Source organism: Mustela putorius, unplaced genomic scaffold (assembly GCF_011764305.1).
Source record: "Mustela putorius furo isolate JIRA1106 unplaced genomic scaffold, ASM1176430v1.1 tig00004041_pilon_pilon_pilon, whole genome shotgun sequence".
Lineage (NCBI taxonomy): Eukaryota > Metazoa > Chordata > Mammalia > Carnivora > Mustelidae > Mustela > Mustela putorius.
Window position 1 is genome coordinate 1,467,733 of NW_025422176.1, and position 26,169 is coordinate 1,493,901.

Consider the following 26,169-nt stretch of genomic DNA (forward strand, 5'->3'; position numbering starts at 1 on the left):
CTGTTGCCTCTGGAACATCAGAATGTGTGGGAATCACCTGGCAGTCACATTTAAAGGCAGACTCCTGAGTCAGGAGGTCCGCGGTAAGGCCTGAAATTTTCTTTCTAACAAGTTCCCAGGTGATGGTAATGCTGGTGGTCCCTGAACTATATATGCTTGAGTGGAGTTGCTCTATATTCTGGAGGGACTTAGGAGCAGCTGGTACTCTGGAGGTAGGGACCGTGCCACGAAAGTGCATCAGCCTGGCAAGCTCCGTGTTTTTACTTGGATTTTAGCTTATTGGGGTGTCTCGGAACATTGCTGAGGACAGCTCAGCTGTCTCGAAGGCAGCTGCCTTCGGGTGCCCTGACAGATCTCTGTTCTCAAGAGTTTATAGTCTAGAAGGCGGGGTGGGGGTGGGGGTGGAGGAAGGTATTGGGAAAAGCTTCCTGGAGGAGGTACATGGGAACTGCAGGACCTTTCCCGGCCGCGGAGAAAGGAAGAAACTCTGAACTCCCTGATCTCCTCCGGCCGGTCTCGGCATCCGCACGCTGGGTACGGTTTCCCAGGCTTCCCACGTGTCGGCTGTGCACGAGTCCCTGTCAATCAAGCTTCTCTCCCCAAGCCACCCGGGCAGGGTACGGGTTTAAAGGAGGTCGCGGTGTAGAGCGCTCCCATCGTGCCGCGCGGCGGGCGGGTTTGGATTTTAAATCCCCGCGGCCAATCAGTGGCGCGCAGGCTCTTGTAACGTTCCCGGCGCCGCGTTTGAATTCGAGGAGGAGCGAAGCGGTGCCAAGCCTCTACCCAGACCCTGCTAGGTCCGTGGAGCAACTCCGGGAACATGAGTGCGGCGGCAACTGCAGGGAAGCTGGCGCGGGCACCAGCGGACCCAGGGAAAGCCGGGGGTCCCGGAGGTGCAGCTCCCGGGGCCCCGGCTGCTGCTCCGCCGGCCAAAGAGATCCCGGAGGTCCTAGTGGACCCGCGCAGCCGGCGGCGCTACCTGCGGGGACGCTTTCTGGGGAAGGGAGGCTTTGCTAAGTGCTTCGAAATCTCGGACGCTGACACTAAGGAGGTGTTCGCGGGCAAGATCGTGCCTAAGTCTCTGCTGCTCAAGCCGCACCAGAAGGAGAAGATGTCCATGGAGATATCCATTCACCGCAGCCTCGCCCACCAGCACATCGTAGGCTTCCACGGCTTTTTCGAAGACAATGACTTCGTATTCGTGGTGTTGGAGCTCTGCCGCCGGAGGGTGAGTGTCGCTGCCTCGGAGCCAGGGCTGGGGGCTCCGGGAGCTTGGAGCTGCTGGAGAAGAGGTGCTGGGAACCTCGAGCGAGGGGTTGTAAAGGTCTTGAGCAGAGGGGAGAGGGTGCTTGGCACTTGGGAGACGCTAGGGGAGGGGGTTCCGGTTAAGTGGTGCCTGAGAACTGTTGCTGGTGGAGAAGGAGGCTCCTGGACCCTAGGTGTTGAGCGGAGCGGGGGAGGCGCGAGTAGGAGGAGAATCCTGGTACTGGACGCAGGGGCTTCCGGAGTTGCTAAGGGAGGAGTCCCGGGGAAGGGGTGCTGCGAGTCGGGAGCTTCCGGGGTAGGGTTGGGTCGGGGAGAGGGTGGTTGGAGCTGGCTTCGGAGCTTCCGGAAAGAGAGGCGGCTGGAGAGGGATCTCCTGCGGCACAAAGGCTTAGAGAGAGATACTGTGGCCTCCGAGCTTCCGGGAGGGGAGCGCGGCCGAAAGAGGTGCTCCAGGTAGGAGGGTTGGGAGGCAGCTAGTGGGAGAAGGGGTGCTATGAGCGGTAGGGGCCATTCTTAGGGAGAAAACAGCTCCTAGCTCTCCTGGAGGGTGGGGGGTCTTCTGGGCTGCTTTAATGACAAGCCCTTCCCTCTGTGCCTTGGTACCGGCTCCCCATTACTCCTCTCCTTCCCCCGCTCAGTCTCTCCTGGAGCTGCACAAACGGAGGAAAGCACTGACCGAGCCGGAAGCCCGCTACTACCTTCGGCAGATTGTCCTTGGCTGCCAGTACCTGCACCGAAACCGGGTTATTCACCGGGACCTCAAGCTGGGCAACCTTTTCCTGAATGAGGATCTGGAGGTGAAAATAGGTGAGTGCTGGGCCTGCAGGGGTGCTTGACACCCCCAGAAGCCGAAATGAGGAGGCTGGGAGAGGAAATAGGAAGGAGACAAAGGAGGGAGGAAGAATTCTGGGCTGTTGATGGCCTCTAGAATCCTCTCTTTAGCACAGAAATTTAAAACCGAGCCCAAGCCTGTATCCTGCAGATGCATTTTTTTAGTGCTCCTACACAGTACTTTTTAAAAGAATTTGAATTCGTTTCCATTGACATAAATTGGGATGCTTGTTATAAAAATTAAGATTTGGAACTCCCTTTAAACAACTGGAAGCCCCTGCAGTTCTGAGACTATATCCCCCCACGCAACTCTTTGCTGGGCTAAAAAGCTGCTGTTCACCTTAGGCTCCCTCAGATTTGCCACAGCCCCCTACTCTCCCTGCTCTTAACTCACAAACTTGCCAAATAGCAGTGCTGACCTTTACTTGCTTGATTCCTTGAGGGCATTTGAGTAGTGCCATTTCATCTGTTCCCTTTTAGAAATGTGGCCCTCCTTTCTAAGGGGAGGGCCACGGAGGGGCACTGCCCTGGGCCAGCATGGTGGGAAGAATCCAGGACAAGCTTTGCTGCCTATGAGGAGTAGGAACCGGAGGGATCAAATGACCCTGGTTCTTGACAGTCACACCTGTACCAGCTTTCTGCATTGGCAGAGGACAGGCTAGCAACTGAATACCCCCTCTTCCTCCCTCTGTCCCAGGGGATTTTGGACTGGCAACCAAAGTGGAATATGACGGGGAACGCAAGAAGACCTTGTGCGGGACTCCCAATTACATAGCTCCTGAGGTGCTGAGCAAGAAAGGGCACAGTTTCGAGGTGGACGTGTGGTCCATTGGGTGTATCATGTAAGTTGGGAGTTGTGTTCAGATCCACCTGGCCCTTTTGGACATCTTACCTGACTGACTTTATCCTTCGGACCTTTCTGCCTATGGAAAGGCTTCTCCAGAGAACAGATTGCCCAAAAACAAAGCCTGATTTCCATATCTTTTCTTGTCACTGGTGTATCCTGTGGGATTCTTGCAGTGGCCTGGGCTGTGGGGCTGGGGGGACCTCCACAAACCTGCTCTAGGCCCTTGCTGCTCAAAGTGTGGTCCACAGAGCAGCAGCATTGCCCAGAAACTTGTTAGAAATGCAGAATCTCAGGACGCAGGCTACTGACTGGCTCAGAATCTGGATTTTACCAAAATCCCTAGGTGATTTCCATGCACAATAAAGTCTTGATCAAGGCCTCCTAAAGCAGGTGGGTGGTGGGCAGAGGGTTGGGCCTTTTTGAGTGTTCTCTTTTGTTGTTGTTATTGGTCGAGGTACTGGAGAACTAAAAGTGAGTTGTAGCAGTGGCTTCCAGATCTTTGCAGTAGAGTTTTTCAAATGAAAAGGTCATGCCTTGAGTGCAGAGCCATCCAGGTGGGGCTGTCTCTATAAGGGCAGGTAGCCTGCACACTGGGACCTGTTTTATACTGGCCTGCAGCCTCTGGGGCCCTGGATTCCTACAGGCTCCAGCTGGAAAGTCACTACTGGCTGTCACCTGCTGTCACCTGTCTTCTTCTGAGGGCTCAGCCCCACCCATGCCCTGGCTCCTGTGGACTTGATGACTACCATCAAGGACCCCAAAGTCAGAGTTTCCAGATGCCCACCCTGAGATGATTCCTCCGGCAGGTAGGTTTTGGTTGGGAGCCTTGAGCCAAATCCGCCCCCTTGTGCTTACAGGTATACATTGTTAGTGGGCAAACCACCTTTTGAGACCTCTTGCCTCAAAGAGACCTACCTCCGGATCAAGAAGAATGACTACAGTATTCCCAAGGTGACTAAAACACTTTTTTTTTAAAGTTTAAATATATTTTGTTTTGGGGGGTTTTCCCCTCAAAAGCTGTTTATTGAGCCGAGCCATATCCCGGGGACAGAGCTAGGTCACCCCTACCCCTAGGATAGCCACAGAGCTCTGACTAAAACATACAGAGCTTGACATGTGTGCACAGAAGCATTTTTTCTAAGGGGAGAGAGTTTATAGATTCTCAGAGGTTGGGTAGATAATCCAAAAGATGTGGAAAGAGAAAAAAAAAATGGGGAGGGAACGGGAGGCAGACACAGAAGTGCTGCTTAACCTCAGGGAATGGACCTTGATTTAACTGGGCTCTGCCACGTAGTAGCCAGATAACTGGGCGAGTGGCCTGAAGGGAGCGACTCACAGGGTACCTTGTATACAGTAAGCACTTAGAGAATCCTGAACCACCCCAAATCCAAAGTGATGTGCATTTTCACAACCACCGGCGTCAGTGCATTGAAAGGAATAGCCTGTTTGTGCAGAAACCTGACACGTGGCTGCTTTCCAGTTTGGTAGCATTGAATCCTATGAAGTCAAGGGCCCCGTCTGCATAAGGACAGACAAAAATCTCTCACAAAGAGTCATTTAACTCTCAGATGGACAGACCCTCGAGGGTTTGGAGTGGGTGCTGACTTCACCACTTTTTACATACATATTCTTAGAAAGGCATTTAACCCCTCTGTGCTCCATTTCTTTCTCTGCAAAAAAGAGATGGTAATAGAGACCTCTGCCCCTTTAGGTGTTTTTGTGAAGGGTAAGCAAGTTAATACACATGACAGCTTGGAACACTATCCTGGCACATAGTAAGTGTAAGCTAGTGCTAGGCTGTTACTATGCCTTTGACCTGTGCTGGGTTATCCACCATCGAATCCTAGTAGGACTCTAGGCTTGTTGCTATGTCCTTACTTTCCAGATGAAGACACAAAGTCCTGAGCACGTCGGGTTACTTGCCATAGCTGCTGTCAGGGGCAGTACTAGGGAGAGTACTGAGAGCTAATCAAGTCTTTAAGACCCCACAACCTATGTTCTCAAGTGCTACCCTAGTGGTGAACAAGTTAAGTTGCTCTGGAATAAATTCAAGGGAAATCCGATGACTCTTGAGGCTCAAAAAAAGAGAAGTGATCATTCTCACAGCTTAGATTGACATTTGTCAACTCAGTAAAGCCATTTTGGGAAACATGGCAGATTTATGGCCATTGAACATGGTGTATGTGAGCCAGGGGCTGTGGTGCCTATGACAGCACTGCACTCGGGTTCCCCATTATGTCCCACTCACGGCGCTCCCTCTCTGCTCTAGCATGTCAACCCTGTGGCCGCCTCCCTCATCCAGAAGATGCTTCAGACAGATCCTACTGCCCGCCCCACCATTCATGAGCTGCTCAATGACGAGTTCTTTACTTCCGGCTACATCCCTGCCCGACTCCCCATCACCTGTCTCACAATTGCACCCCGGTTTTCTATTGCTCCCAGCAGTTTGGACCCCAACAGCCGGAAACCTCTTACAGTCCTCAATAAAGGTAAAACAGTAGGCCCCCAGAGAGAGCCTAGGCGTTAGCTGTGTGGGTAGGTGGCCCCCAGAGCCCAGGCGTGTGTAGGACCCGCCCCTGGGTGGGCCCTAGGGGGGAAAGACAGACTTTAACCATGGCTGGATCAGACCTGTCCCCTAGAAAAAGGCAAGTGGACTGAATGCCACACCTGACAAACTCTTAGCATTTAAAAAATTCCTAACATCACACAATGATGGCTCATTGAAAATAAATATGGAAAATTTCAAATATATATGTAGGGCACAATGCAGTGGACCCCCCCACCACATTCAACAGTCAGATTATGTAAAGGTGGAAGAATAGACAAAAGCTCCCTTTTCTCCACCAATTAATATTTTTCTAAACTTTACCTTTCTCTCTTTAGCATATATATATAAATTATATAAGTGTGTATGTGCATTTGTGTGTATATACACCCAGTTTTTTCCCTAACCACTTAAAAGTAAGTTGTATATGTCCTGCCCTTGACCACTTAATACTTCAGTGTATTTTTTCTAAAAACAAAGATTCTTTCACATAATCGTAGCACATGACACAGCAAGTTCAAGAAACTTAACACTGAGTCTTGTTTTGTCTATTGTGGAGTTACTACTTTTTGTAATTTATGAGTGTCCAGTTCAAATACAATATTAAGATTTTTATTTCTTTGATTTTATTCTTGTATTTCAACTGACAATCTTGTTTCCTTATACTAACATGCATATATTTTTCAACATCTGTAAACTAGTTCCTCTTACTATTTTTCTTTTCAAGTGATGTTTTAACTTGTTCAAGTCCATTTGTCTTTAGAATATTTCACTAAGGGTATTTAGTGCTTTTAAAAAGGTTATTTGAAATACTTTTTTTCCTCTGTGTGTATATAGCACCAATTTAACATATAAATTCATTTGTTTCTGTTGTAATATAATACTGTTTCGGTTTTTGGTTTTTTGGGTTTTTTGTTTTTTGGGTTTTTTTGTAATTAAACCGTTAAGGATTCCTTTTTTCTTTATTTTTGCCATTTCTTTTTATTGGTAATATTAATCTTGAGCTGTTGGTTAAAGTGGGGTCTGATTCAGAGTTCCAATTTTTCCCTTTGTAACTAATCAAATACCTTGCTTGTGCTATTCTGAGACAATCTTTTTTTTTTTTTTTTTTTTTTTTTGATAGAGATCACAAGTAGGCAGAGAGGCAGGCAAAGAGAGAGAGAGGAGGAAGCAGGCTCCCTGCTAAGCAGAGAGCCCGATGCGGGACTCGATCCCAGGACCCTGAGATCATGATCTGAGCCGAAGGCAGCGGCTTAACCCACTGAGCCACCCAGGCACCCCTATTTTGAGACAATCTTGTTTCTCCTCAAACTCTTGTATCCTTGGTGGATCTCGGTGGATCCCCTTAGATCTCACTAAGGCAGTTGCTAATGTGTTATTCTAGTGGAGATTCCTCTCTCTTCCCCACTCCTTCTAAGTTAATTTATCGGAATTCTCTAAGAAAGAGCTGTCGCTTCTCTCTCAAGTATTTATTCCGTTACTTGTATCAACATGTACTCATGGATTTATTCTTTGGCCTGTAATGTATAAAATATTGTTATTTTATTTTTAAAAATATTTATTTATTTATTCATTTATTTGGCCGACAGAGATCACAAGTAGGCAGAGAGGCAGGCAGAGAGAAGCGGGGAGGCAGACTCCCCTGCTGAGCAGAGAGCCCGATGCAGGGCTCCATCCCAGGACCCTGAGATCAACACCAGAGCCAAAGGCAGATGCTTAGCTGATAGCCATATAGTCGCCCTCCTTTGCTAGGGTTTTTAAAGCAAGTCCCAAATATATTATTATTTCACAATTCAGTTCTTACCACAGCATAGTATTTCTAAATTGAAAACTCCGATCTTAAAAATATTATAAGACAAATTCCGTATTCTACAAAGAGAACTAACATGTTGGTGGAGAAAGAAACATTAGAGTATAAAGACAATAAAAAAATCTGGGCTTTTCTAACCGAAATATAACCAATAAAAAAACCTGAAAGTGTATCTTTTCAGACTCTTTGGGCGTTTGTATAAAACTTGGGGGTGGAAGAACAACTCTCATGTTTTCAACAAATGCCTGCTTAATCCATTTTGTTGATGAGCTGTATACGATTAACCAAGCCCTCCTGTTTTCCTGGGTTTTAATTTTTGGCTGGGCAGCTCCAAGCTGGTGATGCCTTCACACCGTCTCCCAGAATGACTGGTGGTATCCTGGAGGGCCCAGTATGGGGGCAGAGGCCAGAGCATCTGAAGCTCTTTGGTGTGTGTGACCATGAAACCTTCCTTAAGGGCTTGACTTGGCCCTAGAGGTATGAGTACCAGGCTCCTGTCACATGAGTGTGGCAGCCGCTGCTCTGTAACCCAGCACTGACTCAGTTGACCCAAAGCAATGGCAGCTAATAATAATTTTTCTCTGGAGAGAGTACCTGCTATGGCAGAGGGTCCCTTTCCCCTCCCACCTGCTGCCTTTGTGCCCAGCTAATGACTATGCATCGTCTTCTTCACAGGCACGGAGAACCCCATGCCTGAGCGGCCCCGGGAAAAAGAGGAGCCAGGAGTCCGGGAGACCAATGAAGTGGTTGACTGCCACCTGGGCGATATGCTACAGCAGCTACACAGCGTCAATGCATCCAAGCCCTCAGAGCGGGGGCTGGTGAGGCAAGGTAGGGCATGGTAGGGGCCTGGGGATGGGGTTGCCTGTGCACCTGGAGAGGGCGGGGAAGTCGCCGCCGCAGAGTGTCTGGGGCTTGTCCAGGCCCCGTCATAATACTGTTAGTTCCCCGCTTTTCTATAGATTAAAATCCAAATGGGTTAGCCTGACACTTGAGGCCCTGCCTATCTTTTTCTGATTCATGTGTTCTACCTCTGCAAGTGCCCCATCTTCCAGCACCTCCATGTGGTATCTTATACATCTGTACATGCTCCTTCAGCTGTCCGGGGGATTTCTGCTTAGTCTTCAAGAGACTCAGGGCTCTTGCTCATACTGTTCCCTTCTTCTGGAATGTACTCCTTCCACATATATGCAAGGCTCATACTTGACTCCTTCAGATGTCTGCCCCAGTGTCCCCTCCATGAGCATTTCCCTGGCCCCCAACTCTGAGCACTTCTTACTCCCTTGTATTTAAATAAGGGATTATCACATGCACTAAACACAACAGTTTTTTAAAAAAGATTTTATTTATTTGAGAGAGCACAAGCAGGGGGAGAGGGAGAAGCAGGCTCCCCACTGAGCCCTACACAGGGCTTGACCCCGTGAACCTGAGATCATGACCTGAGCCGAAGTCAGACACATAACGAACAGACACGCAGGCTCCCCGAACATAACATTTGGATGTATTTGGAATTGTATATATTCCGATAATTTCTTAATAACTCAGAACCAAATAATCCATTAGATAATCCATTAGCCACTGACTCTCGTCATGATAGAAATAACTTATTTTGTCCATATTTTTGTTGATCAGCCTCTGTCCCTATAACAAGAATGTAAGTTCCTTGAAGGCTGGGTTTTATGCCATTGCTCACTGCACCTGTGACAGTGCCTGGCACAGGGTAGGCCTTTGATGCATGGATGGACGGAATGAATGAATGAATGAAACTGGAACTTTTCTGTCCTGCTGATTGCCAGGGCTTGGTGGTGGCACAGGCCCTGCTTGGCTCTTCTCTGGGGCCCTAGGACTCTTGAAAGAGCCTGGGTGGGATGCCCAGCAGTCTTCCCTGGCATGGGCCACATAAGTGGGATGGAGGGGAAGATGTGGGTGCTGACCAACCATCTGTCTGTTTCTGTCACAGAGGAGGCTGAGGATCCTGCCTGCATCCCCATCTTCTGGGTCAGCAAGTGGGTGGACTATTCGGACAAGTACGGCCTCGGTAGGTTGCTTCCAGAATGGGTGGTGGCTCGGGTATAGCCAGGTGCCCCTTTGAGCTGTTCTAGGTTCTTGCCTTTTTTGGCTCCTTGATCCTCTGCTGTCAGCAGTCTCCTGTCTCCATCCCAGGCCTCTCACTAGTGCCCCGCCCCGCTCCCTTCTCCCCCTTCCTGAGGTCTCCCTCCACCCACCAGGGTACCAGCTATGTGACAACAGCGTGGGGGTGCTCTTCAATGACTCGACACGCCTGATCCTCTACAATGACGGTGACAGCCTGCAGTACATAGAGCGCGATGGCACTGAGTCCTACCTCACCGTGAGCTCACATCCCAACTCCCTGATGAAGAAGGTGAGCGCCAGCCGGTGGCTGGTGGCCGCGTGGTCTGGGGCGGCCGAGAGGGAGGCACGTGCAGGGCGGTTAGGCTCTAACTCTGGCCTCCCTCCCTCCTTTTCCAACCAGATCACCCTCCTGAAGTATTTCCGGAACTACATGAGTGAACACTTGCTGAAGGCGGGGGCCAACATCACGCCCCGGGAAGGCGATGAGCTCGCCCGGCTACCCTACCTGCGCACCTGGTTTCGCACCCGCAGTGCCATCATCCTGCACCTCAGCAATGGCTGTGTGCAGATCAACTTCTTCCAGGTGAAGCGGGGTGGGGAGGGTCGGGGTGAGGTACCTGTACCTGTCCACAGGCCCCCAGAGTAGGGTGGGAAGTGGGAGGTGTGGGACCTGTGCTTGGCATCAGGCAATAGGAAGAGCAGGAGTGGGGGCAGGGACCCCTCGTCAGTGGGAATGTCTCCCCTCTACTCCCTGGCCTGTACTAGCAGCTGGGGCCTTCAGGCCACTGGTAACTCTGTCTCCCCTCCTAGGACCATACCAAACTCATCCTGTGCCCACTGATGGCAGCCGTGACCTACATCGACGAGAGGCGGGACTTCCGCACATACCGCCTGAGCCTGCTGGAGGAATACGGCTGCTCCAAGGAGCTGGCCAGCCGGCTCCGCTATGCCCGCACCATGGTGGACAAGCTGCTGAGCTCCCGCTCGGCCGCCAACCGTCTCAAGGCCTCCTCGTAGGACTTCCTCCCCTCCAGACTGGCACCCCTTCTCACCCCCACAGCACCTTGGCTTGCACTGGTTAGCTCCCCTCGTGCCGTTTTCTAGAATATGCCCCCCAGCCCTGGGGGCTGGGGAGAGCTCCATCATCCTTGCTGGTGGGGGGTCGTCGTGTAAGTTATTTTTGTACATGTTCGGGTGTGGGTTCTATGGCCTCTTCCCCTTGCCCCTCAGCCCCACCATATGCATTGTACAGAATACTGCTCTTGAATCTGGGACTGTCCTTTCCTTGCTTTATATATATTAAACACATGTGAATCTTCTATTTCTTCTGTAATCCCTGAGAGTGCCTGGTTTCTGGGCTCTGGACACGACTTTGCTCCAGAAGCCCTGGGCTGCCAAGACTCTACCAGGTTTTTTTTGCCACCAAGGCTGGCCTCAGCCATGGACCCCACTCCTGGTCTGGCGGCCTCACCTCCCGGCTGGGCATGACTTCCCGGCGCTTGAGGCCGGTGGGTAGTAGGGCAGGAAGAGGCTCTCGGAGGCACAGCTCCTCATGGCACCATACGTGTGGAGCAGCAGCCGTGGGAAGCGGGCCGTGAAGTACTGGACGAAGCTGTCGGGGACATGGCCGAGTGCCTGCCGGACCTCCGCCGGGAGCTCCCTGTAGTGGTGCTTCTGGAGGAATGGCGAGAGGGCCCTGCTTAGCCATGACCAGGATGCCCTGTGACCCAGGCCCCACGCAGACCCTAGAGCACACCTTGTTCCTCAGAGCACGGAGCAGGTCTCGCACTGACGTCCCCTTATATGTCCGGAACCGTCTCAGATCTGTGGGCAGGAAACTCTGGCAAGGCTGCCCCTACTGGATTCCCCTTCCTCTGGCAGCCCCAGCCCAAGGCCGGCCTCTACCTGTCTGGAGCGGCACAGAGATGTGCTTGTGCCAGTCGCCCCGGACCACCGCGGAGCCCCCCGCCTCCAGCGCCGCCACCAGGGGCCCTCGCTCAGACTCCTTCTCCAGCCAGTCGCTGACGTCCTAGGATCCAACAGAGCTCTTGAGCCTTATGACCAGTTTCAGAGGCCAAGGCCCAGGAGTGTACTATGGCTTGGGGGAGCAAAACGGCAAAAGCTTCTTGATTTAGGAAAGGATTGTTGCCCCTCGAGTACAGCTTCCCAGTGCCTTGTCTCCATGTTACCTGCTAGGTCTTCATCAACCAGTGAGGTAGGTACTCTTGTCCTCATTTTACAGATGAGCAAGCAGGCTCAGAGGCACCAAGTCCCTTGCTCAAGGTCACACAAGTGGGATGGGCTATCTGGGTACCATTGTAGCATGGGTGACAACTAGGGTTGAATGGCATGGCGCATGTGTTATGGGGGGCTGGGGGGTTGGGGGTAGGTAGGGGTGTGGGGTGGAGCCTGGGGCTGGGAAGTCTGGTTGTGAGCAGACCGTGGAGGGCCGGCATGGCATCGTATAGGTGCCTAGGCCCAAGTTTGGTTCATAGAAGGAGCTGGGCTTTCTGGAACAGGCAGACAAGTCTCTTCCCAGCCACTCTGGATTTCTCTTTATCACTCAGTACCCAAACTTGGGGCCATCCCCAAGACTTCCCTCTGACCTGGAAGAACTGGAGCTGCTTGGCTCTGCTCCAGAAGAAGGGGTGGGCTAGCACCTGGTGAGCCAAGGGGCGGGCCTGGGGCAGGGGGCTCAGCATGGCCTCCACCAGGTTCCTGGCAACCACCTTGTCTGTAGGGGCAAATGGAGAGTCGGGGGGGGATGGCTTCAGGCCCGCCCAGCCCCATGCCCTGCTTCCTCCATTCCCTGCCAGGCCCCATCCCCCCTCACCATGTGCCTCTTCCTCCAGGTGAGTCAGGCTGGGAGTCCCTGCAAGGATGTTGGCCTGGCGATAAAGACTCTCTCCAAAAGGGTGGCTGCCACCAGAAAGCACGTAGTAGAACACACAGCCTGCAGAGAAGATGTCCACTGCGCTTGTCTGGGGGCCAGAGAGACCAACATGAGGAGGCAGTCTCTGCTTCCGGGAAGCCTGCCAGATTCAATTCTCCCACAAGCTGTTATGTTAGCCAAGGCTTTGGTTCAGACTAGAACTCAAGGATGCTTCCTGAGCACCATCTCCTCGACCTGAGACCTCCCGCCTTCTACACCACTGGAAAGGGCCCACGGTTTTCGTCCAAAATCTTTGCCCTCCTGAGCTGCTAGTGCACGTGTGCAAGCTGCATTCCTCCAGGCCTACATAGCAGGTAACAGAAGCGAGTGAGGCTGACCGGGTGTGAGGGAATGAAGCGGCAGTGAGACCTTATGGTCTCCAGGGGACTCTCCCATATGCAGAGCTGTGATTTTTCCAAAGGATCCAAAATCAAGATTGTTATGTGGAATTTCCCAAAAGTTAAAATACTGGCCACTAATTAAAATCTGTACAAGTTCATAACATCAGATCCTTTAGTCCTTGGGTCTCCGGGTGGCCACTTCCTGCTTTCTCATGATTTAGACGTGGCTTTGCCAAGCGACTGACCTTTCCTGCGCTCTCATCTGTGTGCACGATTTCATCTTCCACCCACACACTGACAACTCAGAAATCCATAATCCTGGGGCTTCTGGGGGTCAGACACTTCTCTGGGCTTCAACTATATTTGTTCCTCTGGTGCTCCCCAAACCCTGGACACCAGTGGTTTCCCCTGGCTACCTATTAGAATCACTTGCTCCAGGCTAGTCTGGTCAGAATCACTGGATGTGGGGCCTGGGCTTCTAACTCTCTTAAGGTTGCCAATGATTCTGCAGCACTATGCAGACTGAAAACCCTTTTCTAGCTCAGGATTCCTTAACCCTCGTACTATTGACATTTGGGGCCGGATGCTCCAACACTGCACCTCCCTACAACAAAATATGGGGCACTGTCCTGTGCATTGTAGGATGTCTAGCAGCATGCCAGGCCGCTACCCACCAGATGACTGGTTCCCCTGCCAGGTGTGACAACCAAGAGTGTCTCTAGACAGTGCCCAATGCCCTCTGGACAGTGAAATAGTCCCTGGATAAGAGCCACTGCTCTAGGTAAGAAGGGATGAACTACGCCACTTTACAGATGAAGAAATAGGCTTGACCACAGCAGGAGAGGCATGGGGCCAGGGAAGGACTCACAGGACTGTCAGAGGGCAGGAGCTGTAGGAGCTCGGGGGCCATCCAGCCTTCCGTGCCGGGGATGCCCGAGCGGAGGCTGAAGCTATAACGGCCAGCAGGCAGCTTCTTGCAGAGGCCGAAATCTGAGAGCACCACCCTGCCTGTGCCATCAGGGCCATCAGGCCCAGCGATGAGGACGTTGGCCGGCTTCAGGTCCCGGTGCACTAAGAGCAGAGCAGAGCTGAGCAGGGCTGTGGGGAAAAGCAGGGCTAGGGCTGGAGGGCAGGGTGGAAGCAGAGGCAGGGGCAGGGCCTACCTATGTGTAGGGAATGCAGGTGTGCCAGGCCGGACATCAGCTGCTGCAGCGCCATCAAGGGCGTCAGGCCCCAGCGCTCCAGCTCTGGTTTTTCCACGTACTGAAGAGGGGACAGAGCACCACTGTGCAACCTGGGACCCCCGCCACCACCGCCCCGCCCGCGAGCTCTGGCTTACCTCCTGCAAGGAGGCCCGGCAGAGTTCTAGGGCAATGTAGTGGAACTGGGGTCCCCGCTCGGTACAAAAGTAGCGGAGCACATTGGGGTGCCTGTCCGATTCCTGCAGCAGCTGGACCTCCCTCCGGACCAGGCCAAAGCATTCCCGGAGCAGCCGCTTCACAGCCACTGCCCGCCCCTCCAGCTGGCCCCTGGGGAGTTCAGAGAAGGAAGAGTCGAAGGAAAAGGCTCCTTTCTGTACCCGTCTCTGGGAGCCTCTGAAAGACTGGCCCCGCCGAAGGACCCCCAAAGTGCTGTGAGAGTCACATGTCCAGCCCAGCTTCTGGTTACCTACTCACCGGAAAACGAACGTCCCACCTGCCCCCCGGCCCAGTACGTCTTTGGGGTTGAAGGAAATCTTGCCCACCACGGTAAGCTGCTCAGCTGAGGGGAGAGGAGAGGCACAGTCTCAGGGGGCGGCCGCTCAGTCCAGACCCACCACCGCCTCCACCTTTCTCTGGTCTCCCACCCTTCATGCCCAGCCTGGGGCTGCCGCTTGCTTGTGTGTGTTTGGGAAGTGACTTAACCTCTGTGCCCTCGGCTTTCTCATTTGTAAAGTGGGACTCGTGTTGATGATCCCACACAGCGTGACGATAGATTACGCTGCTCTCATCTGTGTGCACGATGGCTGCTATATTATCTTCCTTATCCTTCTCCCTCTTCTGGCATTTTCTGCCCATATTTCTTTCTTTAATTCCTCTGCCACTCTCTCCACCTCCACCAGTTAATAACAAACCCTTTTCATTGAGGAATTGGCTTCAGATAGGACGGTGGGCTTGGCAACTGTCAGTATGGTGAGGGTGAGTGCAGTTCCAGGAAAGACTGACCCCCCCAGGATAGGACAGAGCAGCAATGGGCATTTGGACGCAAAGCTGTCCCAGAGTTTGTTCTAGGGGACCAGGGAGCCCCCAGAATGCTGTGGTTTCCTAATAAGAAGGATGGGGTTGGTGCAGGCAGGCAGAGGTCTATAGGCTTGGACAGTTATTGCTCTTCCCTTTGGGTAGCTTGTGAGACACCCCTCACAACGACCCATGCATGTCTGGCCAGGCTGTGCCCTGCTCAGCTCCAAAGGACATCATGCATACAGATAAACATATATTGTGCCCCAAGAGTTGTACAGTGTGGTAGCCCCGAGAACACTCTACTCTGGAAGGGCTGCCCACTTCTGTTTCTGCATCTAGCTCTAGGAAAAGCAAATGAGAATCTGCACCAAGATCAGTGAGAAAAGTACTGAGCTGTTCCTTAGCATTGCTCTGGATTATTTTAGGAAAACTTCACTCTCATCCCTCAAGATACAGGCAGTAACGTAGATCTGTGTACCCGGAACCCTCAGGAGTGGCTGCGCTCAGGGCCTGGAGACAGATGGGAAGCTCAGAAGGCAGGGACGGAGTTGCTGGGCTCTGACGGACTCTGGTGGTGAGGGGCGAATGGAGCACAATCTCAAGAAGAACAATAGGGTGCTTAGACGAGAGCCATTTTGGGAAAAGATGGAGTGTGGCCTGTCTGGGGAAAGATCCAACTCGAGTCTGAAGACCCAGGAGACGAGTGTTTCAGGGTGCAGGGAGTGAGTATTAAGGGAACCCCCCCCCCAGGGCCAGTAAAATGACAAGAGCTGCAACCCCTTGGGGCTCAGGCACCTTTGCAGGTACGGTGGGTACCTGCAGAAGAGCCAGCCCCTCAGGAAGGGGAGCTGCTCTGTCTATGCGGGGGCAGGGTAAATAGAGTGGATGTGGGGAGCAGCACTGAAGCATCAGGCCAAGAGTGGGGCGGACTTCAGCCTGAGTTAAGGGGACAACAGCATGAGGCAGTGGTTTGAGCAGAGACCAGGAGGTGCCAGCAGCAGCTCATGCAAAGGACTGAAGGCCAGTCCAGCCCAGAGCCAAAGAAGTAGGAGAAATAGCCTGGCTGACCAAAAAGAGCATGGAAAAGGCCCCCTGGGGCCATCCTCAGATACTAGGGGGAGCTTGAAAGGGCTAGTTAATTTATAAGGTCTAATTGACAAAAGAGAAATGTTTAAAAGTAAAAAGTCCTAAAGAGAGAAACAAAGGAAAAAAATTAGACTTAGGTAATTTACTGGTACCATCACCAACTATGATGTTAAACTAACACAAATATTATTACCGTCACCTAAGACTGATTTAATAATAATGATACCGGTAACTTCTCATAATGAGGTGATACAGTGAGGTGGGTGTTGTTACTCCCATTTGACAGATGAGAAAATCAAAGCTCAGAGGAGGAAGGCAACCTGTCAAAGTGAACAGCTAGTGGAGTTAGATCTATACCCAGTTCTGTCTGTGCTGGAGAGTCCTTGAAGGTAACAAAGAATGATGGCAGACATTTCTAGAGTGCTTAACTCTAGGAGGCTGTAACTTCTAGGAGGCTGTAAATCCTCTCTTATTACTCAGGCTTAAGCACTGTACTATAGTGACTTCTAATAAACAACTTTGAAGCTAAATCTGCCCCATCTTTTCTCTGTGCCTGACTCTGCCCTTTCCTGTTCACTTAAGCTCACCTTCTGGTTCTTCGACTGCCTGGGCTTGCTCTGAGGGGCTTGGAAGGCTCTTCTTCTGGCCCTGGGGGGTGGCCCCTGATGGTGGGGGCTGAGCATTCTGTGAGATGTGAGGATGGTCTGCTGGTGCCAAGAGGGTCTGCTGCTCCTTCTCCACCAGCTGTTGCTGCTGAAATACAGGGCACAAGAGGACTCAGCCGTGGTCAGGTCCTGCTGTGGTGGTGGCCAGCAGTCGTGCCTGAGACAGCCTGGCACCAGACCAAGAACATACAGAACATAGTAGCAGAGGCCCAGGGAGCTGCTGGGAGAAAGACAGGGGATAGAATCAGAGCTGGGTGAGAGAGAGAGCTACTGAGTGGTCTTGGAGAGGAGGGGCAGGGTTCCCCCAAGGAAAACCTTAAGACGGATTTGAGGTCAGGGGTGATAGACCTACCTGCCTCATTAGGAAAATAATCCATCCTCCCAGGAGGACAGCAGTGAGGCTAGCTGCCAACAGGTCTTGGGGTCCCAGCCCTGGATACAAGTCTGGGGTTTTCTCTTCAGGATGCATCTCCAGGTTCCAAGGTTTCTCACGGCTCAGGCTCAGGAGCTGAGGACAAAGGAGCTTTCACTCTTAGCACACTATGGAAACCCTAACCCTTCTACTATAGAAACCCTAACCCTTCTCCATCAGCCAGTATGATGCCGGGCAGGAGTCTGGGAGCTCTCCATGGTGCTGAAGCATCATGGTGTCCCAGGAGCATGGTCTTCCAAAACTAGCTGGTGACCAGCATCTGGGGCGACTGGGGGTAGGAAGCTTTGGCATCACTAAAAAACACAGATACTCTTGGGAAATCACCAAAAAATTCAGATATCCATCTCCAGTTCAGTGGGGACTGAGTGGGCTTCCCAGTTACTCTAACAAGCAACCAGATTTGAGAATTACTGCTCCACCTCATGGCTAGGGTTTTTCAAAAAGTTTGTTTGTTTGTTTGTTTGTTTTTGTTGTTGTTGTTGTTGTTTTTCCTTCCATCCTTCTTCTCTTTTTTTTTAAAAGATGTATTTGTTTATTTGAGAGTGAAAGAGAGTGGGGTGGGGGTAGGGGCAGAGGGAGAGGGAGCAGGTCATGGCTGTTCTAACCCTGAACCACTAGTGATTCTTGCCCAACCCTCTCCCAGTAGAGCATGGTCTTGTAGTTTTTCTGTTTACATTTCCTTGAGAAATATTCTGTAATTTATACACTGAGAAATTAGAACTGTGATCCTTATTTCACAATTTAGATAACCAATATCCTTTGATACTTCTAATAGGTTTCTGGCAATAACAACATATATGTATGTTTTTCTTCCAGGAGATTGTGTGATGTCAGTTGACCCACGCCCAGATGTACTCCTAGAAGCCTGAGGGAAAGGTCCAATAGCTGCCCTCCCAACCTGCCAAGCCCCCCAGCCCCACCATGTCCTCTGCCCTTCCAGCACTGACCTCCAGGAAGAGGGTGGGGGCCTGTGTGTCTTCTGAGAGTCTGTTCTCAGCAGTCCCACTCTGTGGGGTGGGATGCACCCTCAGCATGGTGGTATGCAGGACTGGGGGTGGCTCATGGTATCCTAAGGGGCAGAGCAAAGGTCAGCTGGCTGAAGGTGACATCAGCCTTCCAGCTCAGAAGCAGGGCTCATAGGCCCTTCATCTACTCAAAATTTGAGCCAGGAGAATCTCACCGATGAGCAGCCACTGGCTAGGAAGGGCGATACTGCCTGAGGGATATCTGACAGCAGTGCTAGGTGAGCCCTTCCGCTCTCCTGAGACTTGGAGTGTCACTTCTTCTGTGGTGGGGCCATCCATGGGGGCCAGGGTCAGTCCACGAGGCTGTGGCAGAAGATAGAGAGTCATGAAGGAGCTCCTCTCCTACCCCATCCCCTCTTTCCAGCCCCCTCAGAGACCCCTTCTTACCACTAGGGCCACCCCTGTATGAACCAGTGCTTTAGAAACATAGAAGCCAGTTTCATCCTTCCCCACGTACAGTGTCATCCTAGTGAGGGGGAAGAGAAAGGGGAGAAGGATGAGTGATGGTGGTGGGTAGTTTCAGTTCCCACTGTACCTGTGTCTTTGTGTTGTACTCTCCGACACTGACTCTGGGCTTACCCATGTGACTTGCTTTGGAGAATGAGACAATAGCAAATATATCATAAGCAGTGACTTGAGAAGGGCTCAGCTAGCCTGCTGGGGCACGAGAGGACCTCATTTGACACACCCTAGGCCAAATATTCCACCAATTATGATAGAGTTGAAAGAGGTCATCTTAAACTATCCAGACTCAGCCAAGCCACCAGATTTCCCACATCAGAAAACCACCCAGCTGACTCACAGCATCTTGAAAAATAACTAATGTTCATTGTTTTTAAGCTCTAGGTTTTGGGAGTACTTTGTTATGTGGCAGAAGCTAACAGATACAAACTCTAGAGTCACGATTTCTAAATCTGTGTCTAGCCCAGACCTTTATCAAGAGCTCAGTTTTCTAAGTATCTTGGCACTTCATTCCTTACATCCCCTTCCTCCTCTAGAGCTCCCTACTTCTGAAAAGGACAGCACTTATGTGCTTCTAGAAACCTGAGCACTTGCTCACAGACCTTGATTCCTTGCCCACAACCGCCAAATTCCCTGATCACCAAATTCTTACTGTTTTTCCCCTTTCATATCTCTTACTTTCCACTCATTTCCATTTCTAGCATTTCCACCTTATTCCAAAGGGCCTTCATCTCATGTCTGAACTAATGCAGTATTCTATGCATGGACACTTCCTTGCTCTACCACTCGATGATGTTCTCCACACTGCAACCAGAGTTGTCTTTCTAAAATGAAAAGATGATCTAATCACTTTTTTGCTTAAAACCATCCAATGTCTTTTCCTTAGCCTTAGGAGAAAATGTCCAAACATTTCAATGATCCTACAAGATCCCTGCTTAACACCCTCTGACCTTATTCCATGCTCAGGTCTATGTTCCAGACTTATTTAATTTCTGTTCCCTGGCTGCCATGTGCATGCTCGGTTTCACTCTCTCTCGCTCTCTCTCTCGCTTTCTACTCATCCTTCAGGTTTCAATTTAGATGTCCTTTCTTCCAGGAAGCCTTCCAGGACTGCCTCCTGCCCCCAGTCTCAATTTAGGTAACCTTCCTATACATTCCCATGGCAAATCTATACTTCTCTTTTATCATTCTCTATCATACCTATTACGATTATCCTCTTACACACCCATCTTCCACAATAGACTGTAAGATCTCTGTAGGTAAGAACACAGGCTGTATTATTGTACTTCCAGAGCCTGACAGGTAACTAATACACAGTAAGTGCTCAATTAATATTTGTGTACTGAATGAATGGATGATCCGTTATTTTCCCAGCCTGTCTCTTTGTCCCCTAAGATGGGGACTCTAAAGCATTCAGTACTGTAGGGAAAGGGAAAAGTGCCTTTAACAGTCACTAAGGCACAGCACCTGCCACACAGAACAAGCACCATCCATTCACTGGAGTGGAGACCCAGAGGCCCCCTGTAGGCCAATTTTGCCCTAGAGTTGGCAAATAGAAGGCGATCCCAAATGTCCTGGGGACACTGTGGGGGGTACTGGGCACTGATTATTTGCCAATCAGTTTTGTAAATAACCAGTTTGAAATATTTTGGCTCCTGGTTCAGCTGTATAGGTGTGTCATGCTTAAACATCCAATCCGCCCAGGGGGCTCCTCCCCAGTCCCCAGGGATGGGCACCTACAGGAGTGGAGTGTCTGAGGTGGAAAAGTCAGTAGCTGTGTCCCGAGGGCCTGAGGCAGGCAGTCGGATGTGGCCCCAGCGGAGGGCGAGGAAATGCAGGGTGTCCCGAGCCAACGTGAGGTGGGGCAGCTGGCGCAGGCTGTCCTGGTGCCAGGTGTAGATTCCCATCACTGGCATGCCCAAGTCCTGTGTCCACAGCACCACCCCGCTTCCTGGGTCCACAGTGAGCAGGAGGCCCATCCCGCAGGATGCCAGGTGGCTCATGTCTGCAAGAAAGACCCCAGGGAGGTGTGGGCAAGAGCTCTGACCTGAGGCATCTCAGAGCATCTTGGGGGGTGGGGGGAATTCCTCGGAATGCCATCAGGAGGGCACCCACATGTGTGGGGGTCAGGTGAGTTCCCCTGGAGGGTTAGAAGGACATGGGAAGCTCAGTCAGAGTGTATCGGGTCACCTTGATCCATCAGGGGATCAGTCAGGGTCAACCGGGGAGCTATGTAAGATATGGGGGTCAGACAGGGTCCTCCAGAACTGACTTAGGTGTGTGACTCAGTCCAGGTCACTTGAGAGAGGTCACTTAGAATGTGGAGTAGTCAGCCATGGTCTGATTGAGGTCACCCAGGAGATGATCAGGTGGTCTGGAGGCATGTGGGTCACTTGGGAGTCATGTTGGGTGAGAAGGGGAAGAGTCAGGGGCCCTGGGGGTGTCAGTTGGGGTATGTTATGGTTACTTGTGTGGGTTCCGTGCAAAATGAAGTCGGGGTAAAGGGTGGCTTGGGGACCCCTGTAAGGTCACCCAGGCCATTGGATGGGATGGTAATGATATCAAGGGGGTGGTCAGAATTACCCGGGGGAGGTTAATCTTGGGGGAGTTCACTTAGGGTCATCTCTTGGGAGTTGTTCAACTTTGAGGGTCAGTGAGGACCCATCAGAGTGTTTGTGGGTTGCTTGGGGTCACTCAGGACAACAGGGGCCACACAGGGTTACCTGGCTTAGCTCCTTTGGAGTATGGAGTGAGGATGTTAAAGACAGCCGGCTCGGGGTAAAGGAGGGTCTGGCTGTTGAGGGGGGTCACTTAGGGTCGTCCACGAAGGGCGTGTCATTCAGAATGTGGTGAGGCTTGGTAAGTGTTCCCTGAATCGGAGAACTTGCTCAAAAGCTGGAGCCAGGGAAAGGCAGCACTCACATTTTCCAGGCAAGCTGTCCATAGGGGGCGCCGAGTAGCGTCGGTAGGTCGTGTTCCAGCGCAGGGCCGGGGTCCGGTGGTCGTGCATGGTGACTGTGTACTCTGCGAATGCCCAGAAGCAGGGTGACCACCGGATGCCTGTGCAATATCCCTCCCACACCCACCCCAGGGAATGTCATTGTGCACCCGTCCTGGAGGCCAGAGTCTGCAAGGATCACAATCTGTCTGGGTCACCGCTGTCCCCTCAGCTCAGGGCAATGTTTGCAGACTGACTGGGCAGGATTCAACTTGGAAAGCAAATGCCAGGCACCACTGGGACATGACTCACGTGTTCGGCCAATGTAGAGGCGTGGGGTAGAGGGACCCTCTGTGGTCAGTGTCATCTGTGTCTTTCCTGACTCAGGGTCCACCACAAACCAGGCATCCTGCTTCCGGCCTATGGAGGTGGAAAGTGGCCCAGCCCTCAAGATGGCCTGGGACAGGGTGTGCTACCTGCTGTCCTATACCCAGCTGTCCCCCACTCCCCATAACGAGGTCCTCTCCTGGACCTGGACCCTCGGGCTGGAGAGATGCTCCCTCGGGCTGGAGAGATGCTTACCCGTGTAGAAGACGCCATCAGAGCTGCGACACGGGGAGGCGTGAACCAGCTCAGGGATGGTGAAGGGCAGCCTCTGAGAAGGAACATTTCCAGGAAAGAGAAAGAGCAGAAAAACACGTACAACCTGTTCACTAGAGGCAATCAGTATCATTTTCATTTCCCAGAGAGTGTCAGTAACTTGGCTGTTGTCACACAGCACGCTTCCGATGGGATAAAGTTCTAACAAACATTCCACCCCATTCCCTGGGACAAATCCAGAGTGCTATTCGATAGCCCCCATCAGAGTCCTGCTGTGGAAGACGAATGCCTTCTCTCCCCTGTGTGCATGTCCCTTTGTAAGGTGACCTGTCAGCCATGTCCATAACCAAGTGGAATCTATCTCTTCACCGCTTGACTCTGCACTTGGCCACAGGACTTGCTTTGGCTGGCAAGACGTTAGCGAAGGTGATACAAGCAAAGTTGGACACGGGTTTGTGCACTGGCCTTGCCCTTTCTCTGGTTCCCTTGTTGCTACCACGTGGACAGCCCAAGCTCTCCTGATGAGATGAGCGATGCCTGGCCCAGCTGTCCCTCTCAGAAGCCTGCCGACCGCCAACCAACTTTCAGAAAGACAGCCATCCAGCTGACCACAGACGCCGGAGCAAGCTCAGTCAAGACCACCCAGCGGAGTCCAGCCAAAACTGATCCCACAAAATGGTGAGTTAAATCAACGGCTGGTATTTTTAAGCCATTGAGTTTCAGGGTGACTATTTATTTGGTAAAAGCTAACTGATGGAAGTTTCCCCCTTGAAGCCCCCAGCGTTCTGAAGAAGCCCTGTAATGCCCTCAGGGGCCTGACAGTCTGCTGCTCCCACCACCCCCTTTCAACAGGTGCCTCTGGACAGCCTTCCCATAATGCCCTCTGCAGGAGGCCCTCTGCAGAGAGCCCCCTGCAGGACCCTCAGACACCAACCATGCAGCCCCCTCAGTGCTCCAGCTAACAGAAGCCCAGGCTCTCTCTCTACCCCAAACACCGTAGGAAACACACCATTAATCCCTGTTGTTTCTGGGTCCCCAAGACGTACAGGCTGCCATCAGCTGGGTCTGAGAGAAAGGCTGTCCTGTGGGGCAGAGGAGAACAGGGGGAGAGTTAGACACACATCCCCTGGGTTCATGGATACCCCAGTTCCTTCCACCTTCCCAGCTAGTAGGAGCCCACCCTGTGGGAGGCACCACAGAGCTCCACAGCCAAACTCTTCCCTTCCTTCCAACATAACCCCCATGCCCACTCCACCCAACTCCCTCCACACAACCGTGGCTTCCGCATCTCCCAGACCCCCTCTCCTTCAAAGACCGCGGGTTCACTTACTCGGTGACATACATTGGCCCCTGGATGACGGGATCTGCAGGCACAGGGACATGAAACATGAGTAACCTCTTCCAACTCCCCGCTGATAAGCCTAGCTCCTGTTCATTGTGTGCTTAAGTGTGAGCCAGACACCGAGCCAAACATCCGTCTGCATGTAATTTAATCCTCCCAAAGAGCTCTGTAGGGTCATCGCCCTTGGCCCTGTTTTATGGGTGAGGACATGGAGGCTCAGAGAGGGGAAGTGTCTTTCCCAAGGCCACACAGCTGGGAAGTGGTCCAGTTGCCTGCAGACACCGGCTTATTGGATTCTAGATCCCAGAAACTTATCTTCTACGTCACAGGTCCAAGGAAGGAAGGGGATTGCCCCCTGCTCACCATCCTTCAGTGTCCACTTCAAGTCCCCCGTCTGCTTGCTCAGTGCGTGGAGGCTTCCGTCCAGGGTGGACACTAGCAGGAGGCTCTCTGGCCTGAGGGTCTGGACCTGAAGTGGGAAACAAAGTCACCTTCTCGCAGAAGGGGACAGACAAAGAAGGAAGCATGACTGGCTCCCCCCTTGATGGGAGCTGGGGGGCTCTCTAAAGTCCCTCCCCTTCCCCACCACTCAATGCTTTCTGGTTTTCTAGAGAAGACTGAGGGCCTTTATGAGAGGACTTCACAGCCTCCCAATAAGACCAGTGCTCTTGTCCCCAGCACTGTGTAAGAGACTAAGACTTATACAGGGTAGGTAATGAGCCTAAGACCACACAGAACGGGTACTTGAACCACCAAGTCTCTGATTACAGGGCCTGGTCCCCTACTCATTTGCCACACTGTCTGGCTCTCTTGGGATGACCCCTTTCTGCCTCCCCAGACCAATCCAGCTGCTTTTGGTGCCAGGCCCTAGGGGTCCTCTGGACCAAGGCTTGGGGGCAGCCAAGGGAGGGAGGGCTGGAGCTCCCTTGCATCGGGCCCCTGCTGGGCTAACTCACCTGCTCTAGCCCCTCCTTGAGCAAACAGGGTGAGGCTGAGTGCCCAGCAGGAACCCTAACATCCGGGTGGCCCAGCCACACCCCTGCAAAAGCCACATCCTGCTCCGGGACCCTCAGGTTTGGAGCTACGCCAGTGGTTTTGGTGGTGAGCTGGAAAACTGCCTCTTAGCCCCTCTCTTTTCGCAGCCTGTTTTCTGGTCTGAGAAGAAGCTGCAGACAGCTTGCCCACAGCTGAGGTGGGTTGACCATCCTCATGCCTACACATTTGTTTTTGATTAGCTAACCATTTTTACAATTGGAACTATTTCCATTTTTTAAAATCAAGATTTCTAATTTTTCTCTTTTCTAGTTTTTCTCATTTTTTTCTGGAAACACCTGCTCTGGCCACCCTGGTCTCGCATTCCTACTCGGCAGTCACGGGTGGACCCAGAGCGGGATGCGGGGCAGGGGTCTGGCGTGAACAGCGAACCCACCACGATGCCGTCTGCCATTCTGGGGACTGCAGACTGAACACGTCGAGTTTATTCTGGGTGCCTTTGCCTTCTTCCTGCATTTCTGCACAACTGGACTCTTACCTGCTCGCAGGACAGGACCTGATCCCCACAACTCCTAGTTATTTATCCCCGATGTTCTGAACCCAGGGTCCAGGTGTGGATAAGGGAGACTGGCCACGAACCACCTGAATTTCTCGACAGAGGACACTTAAGTGGACCCTGTGTCTCCACCAGGGATCCCAGGACTTTTAGGAGGCCCCCCACCCAGTCCAGGCTGTTCTCTCCACCTGCACCCCCACACTGCAGAAGGGGGCACCTGTTCAGTGCCTTTCCACGCTGGCACATCTCTCCAGCTGGGTGTTTGTGGGGGCACCTGGCAAGCCCTCAAACCTAGGAGGCTTTTCCTGGCCAGGGTCTGATTTGAGGCCCTCTGGACCTGGAGGAGGGGAAGGCGCCTCCTGTGGCCTCACTCCCCACCCTCAACCCGATGGCTGAGCAGCTGCCCCTGCCCCCAGTCCGAGGCCCAGAACTTGGAGGTCCTGCAGCCGCCCCATGTCTCACCTGTGGCCCTGGAGACCGGAGCAGCGCCACGAGCTGGAGCAGGAGCCCGAGGCGGAGCGGGGGCCATGGGCCGCAGCCCCCAGCTGCACTCACCATGGCGGGTCCCTCAGCGCCTCCAGGGGACAGCAAGGACCCTGCCTAGGTAGGAGGAGACTCCACCCTGGGCTGGGCCACTTGGTACACAGTAGCCAGGGCGCACGCTCAGCTGGTGTCCCGCCCTTCCCCTTCACCCCCGCCCCACCTGCCCTTCCCATCACACCACAACGGCACCCCCAGTCACTCTGCTAGAGAGAGAGTGCGGGGGAGGTTAGCCGCTGAGGCCATTCATGCAGATGGTCCCGCGCACGGAGTACTCTACCAAGCGCTCCGCATCCGTTCCCCGTAATTCAACGGTCCCAGCACTACCGATGGAAAAGCAGAGGCTGGGCACTGGAATTCAAGGTCAGACGTCTGCCCTCAGAGCTTGTGCTCTTTGTTACTGTGCTAGGACATCTTTCATTGAGAGACTGTGGAGTATGGATGAACTGATGGACTCATTCATTCAATAAATATTGACCTATTAAGCAGTCTGGGAGGCAGGAGAGATAGAGTACCTGTCTTTGCAGAACTCACAGCCTCCTATGCCTTCGACACCAGACAGGGCGGCATCCAGCACTCCTTGCTGTGGTGGTTCCAGTCCTCGCTGCAGGCAGACCTCCCCGACTTGGATCAGAGAGGACCTG

The 26,169-nt window shown here is 52.4% G+C and overlaps 2 protein-coding genes across 5 annotated transcripts; one reads left to right on the forward strand and one right to left on the reverse strand.

The window, feature by feature from the left end:
- The first annotated feature begins 671 nt into the window (after window positions 1-671).
- Window positions 672-10,714, forward strand: PLK1 (polo like kinase 1). Its single transcript, XM_004778336.3, has 10 exons — window positions 672-1,228; window positions 1,905-2,073; window positions 2,795-2,939; window positions 3,802-3,895; window positions 5,214-5,433; window positions 7,975-8,130; window positions 9,260-9,337; window positions 9,528-9,682; window positions 9,794-9,976; window positions 10,204-10,714. The coding sequence occupies exons 1-10, from the start codon at window positions 821-823 to the stop codon at window positions 10,408-10,410; spliced, it is 1,815 nt and encodes a 604-aa protein (XP_004778393.1). The 5' UTR covers window positions 672-820; the 3' UTR covers window positions 10,411-10,714.
- Window positions 10,669-25,622, reverse strand: ERN2 (endoplasmic reticulum to nucleus signaling 2). Of its 4 annotated transcripts, XM_004778334.3 has the most exons (22): window positions 25,448-25,621; window positions 23,800-23,905; window positions 23,425-23,458; window positions 23,104-23,176; window positions 22,077-22,149; window positions 21,807-21,914; window positions 21,479-21,580; window positions 20,297-20,561; window positions 18,482-18,560; window positions 18,250-18,397; window positions 18,017-18,138; window positions 16,989-17,144; window positions 16,559-16,724; window positions 14,343-14,427; window positions 14,006-14,195; window positions 13,830-13,929; window positions 13,535-13,737; window positions 12,227-12,374; window positions 12,000-12,127; window positions 11,299-11,422; window positions 11,150-11,217; window positions 10,669-11,067 (listed from the first exon to the last, which is right to left on the reverse strand). In XM_004778334.3, exons 1-22 carry the CDS (start codon window positions 25,541-25,543, stop codon window positions 10,861-10,863), a joined length of 2,781 nt encoding a protein of 926 aa, XP_004778391.1. In that variant the 5' UTR covers window positions 25,544-25,621; the 3' UTR covers window positions 10,669-10,860. The 4 variants fall into 4 exon arrangements, 3 of the variants coding, with proteins under 3 accessions (XP_004778391.1, XP_012904335.1, XP_012904336.1); XM_013048881.2 differs by lacking the exon at window positions 23,425-23,458 and having other exon boundaries at window positions 23,800-23,927; window positions 25,448-25,622; XM_013048882.2 differs by lacking the exon at window positions 23,425-23,458.
- Between the last annotated feature and the right edge of the window lie 547 nt (window positions 25,623-26,169).

Coding starts and splice junctions, on each gene's coding strand:
- ERN2 (XM_004778334.3), bottom strand. CDS start 25,543: ATGGTGAGTGCAGCTGGGGGCTGCGGCCCATGGCCCCCGCTCCGCCTC. Junction 23,906..25,447: donor TCCGGTCTCCAGGGCCACAG/GTGAGACATGGG, acceptor TTCCCACTTCAG/GTCCAGACCCTCAGGCCAGA. Junction 18,398..18,481: donor ATACAGGGGTGGCCCTAGTG/GTAAGAAGGGGT, acceptor CTTCTGCCACAG/CCTCGTGGACTGACCCTGGC.
- PLK1 (XM_004778336.3), top strand. CDS start 821: ATGAGTGCGGCGGCAACTGCAGGGAAGCTGGCGCGGGCACCAGCGGAC. Junction 1,229..1,904: donor TGGAGCTCTGCCGCCGGAGG/GTGAGTGTCGCT, acceptor TCCCCCGCTCAG/TCTCTCCTGGAGCTGCACAA. Junction 3,896..5,213: donor ATGACTACAGTATTCCCAAG/GTGACTAAAACA, acceptor TCTCTGCTCTAG/CATGTCAACCCTGTGGCCGC.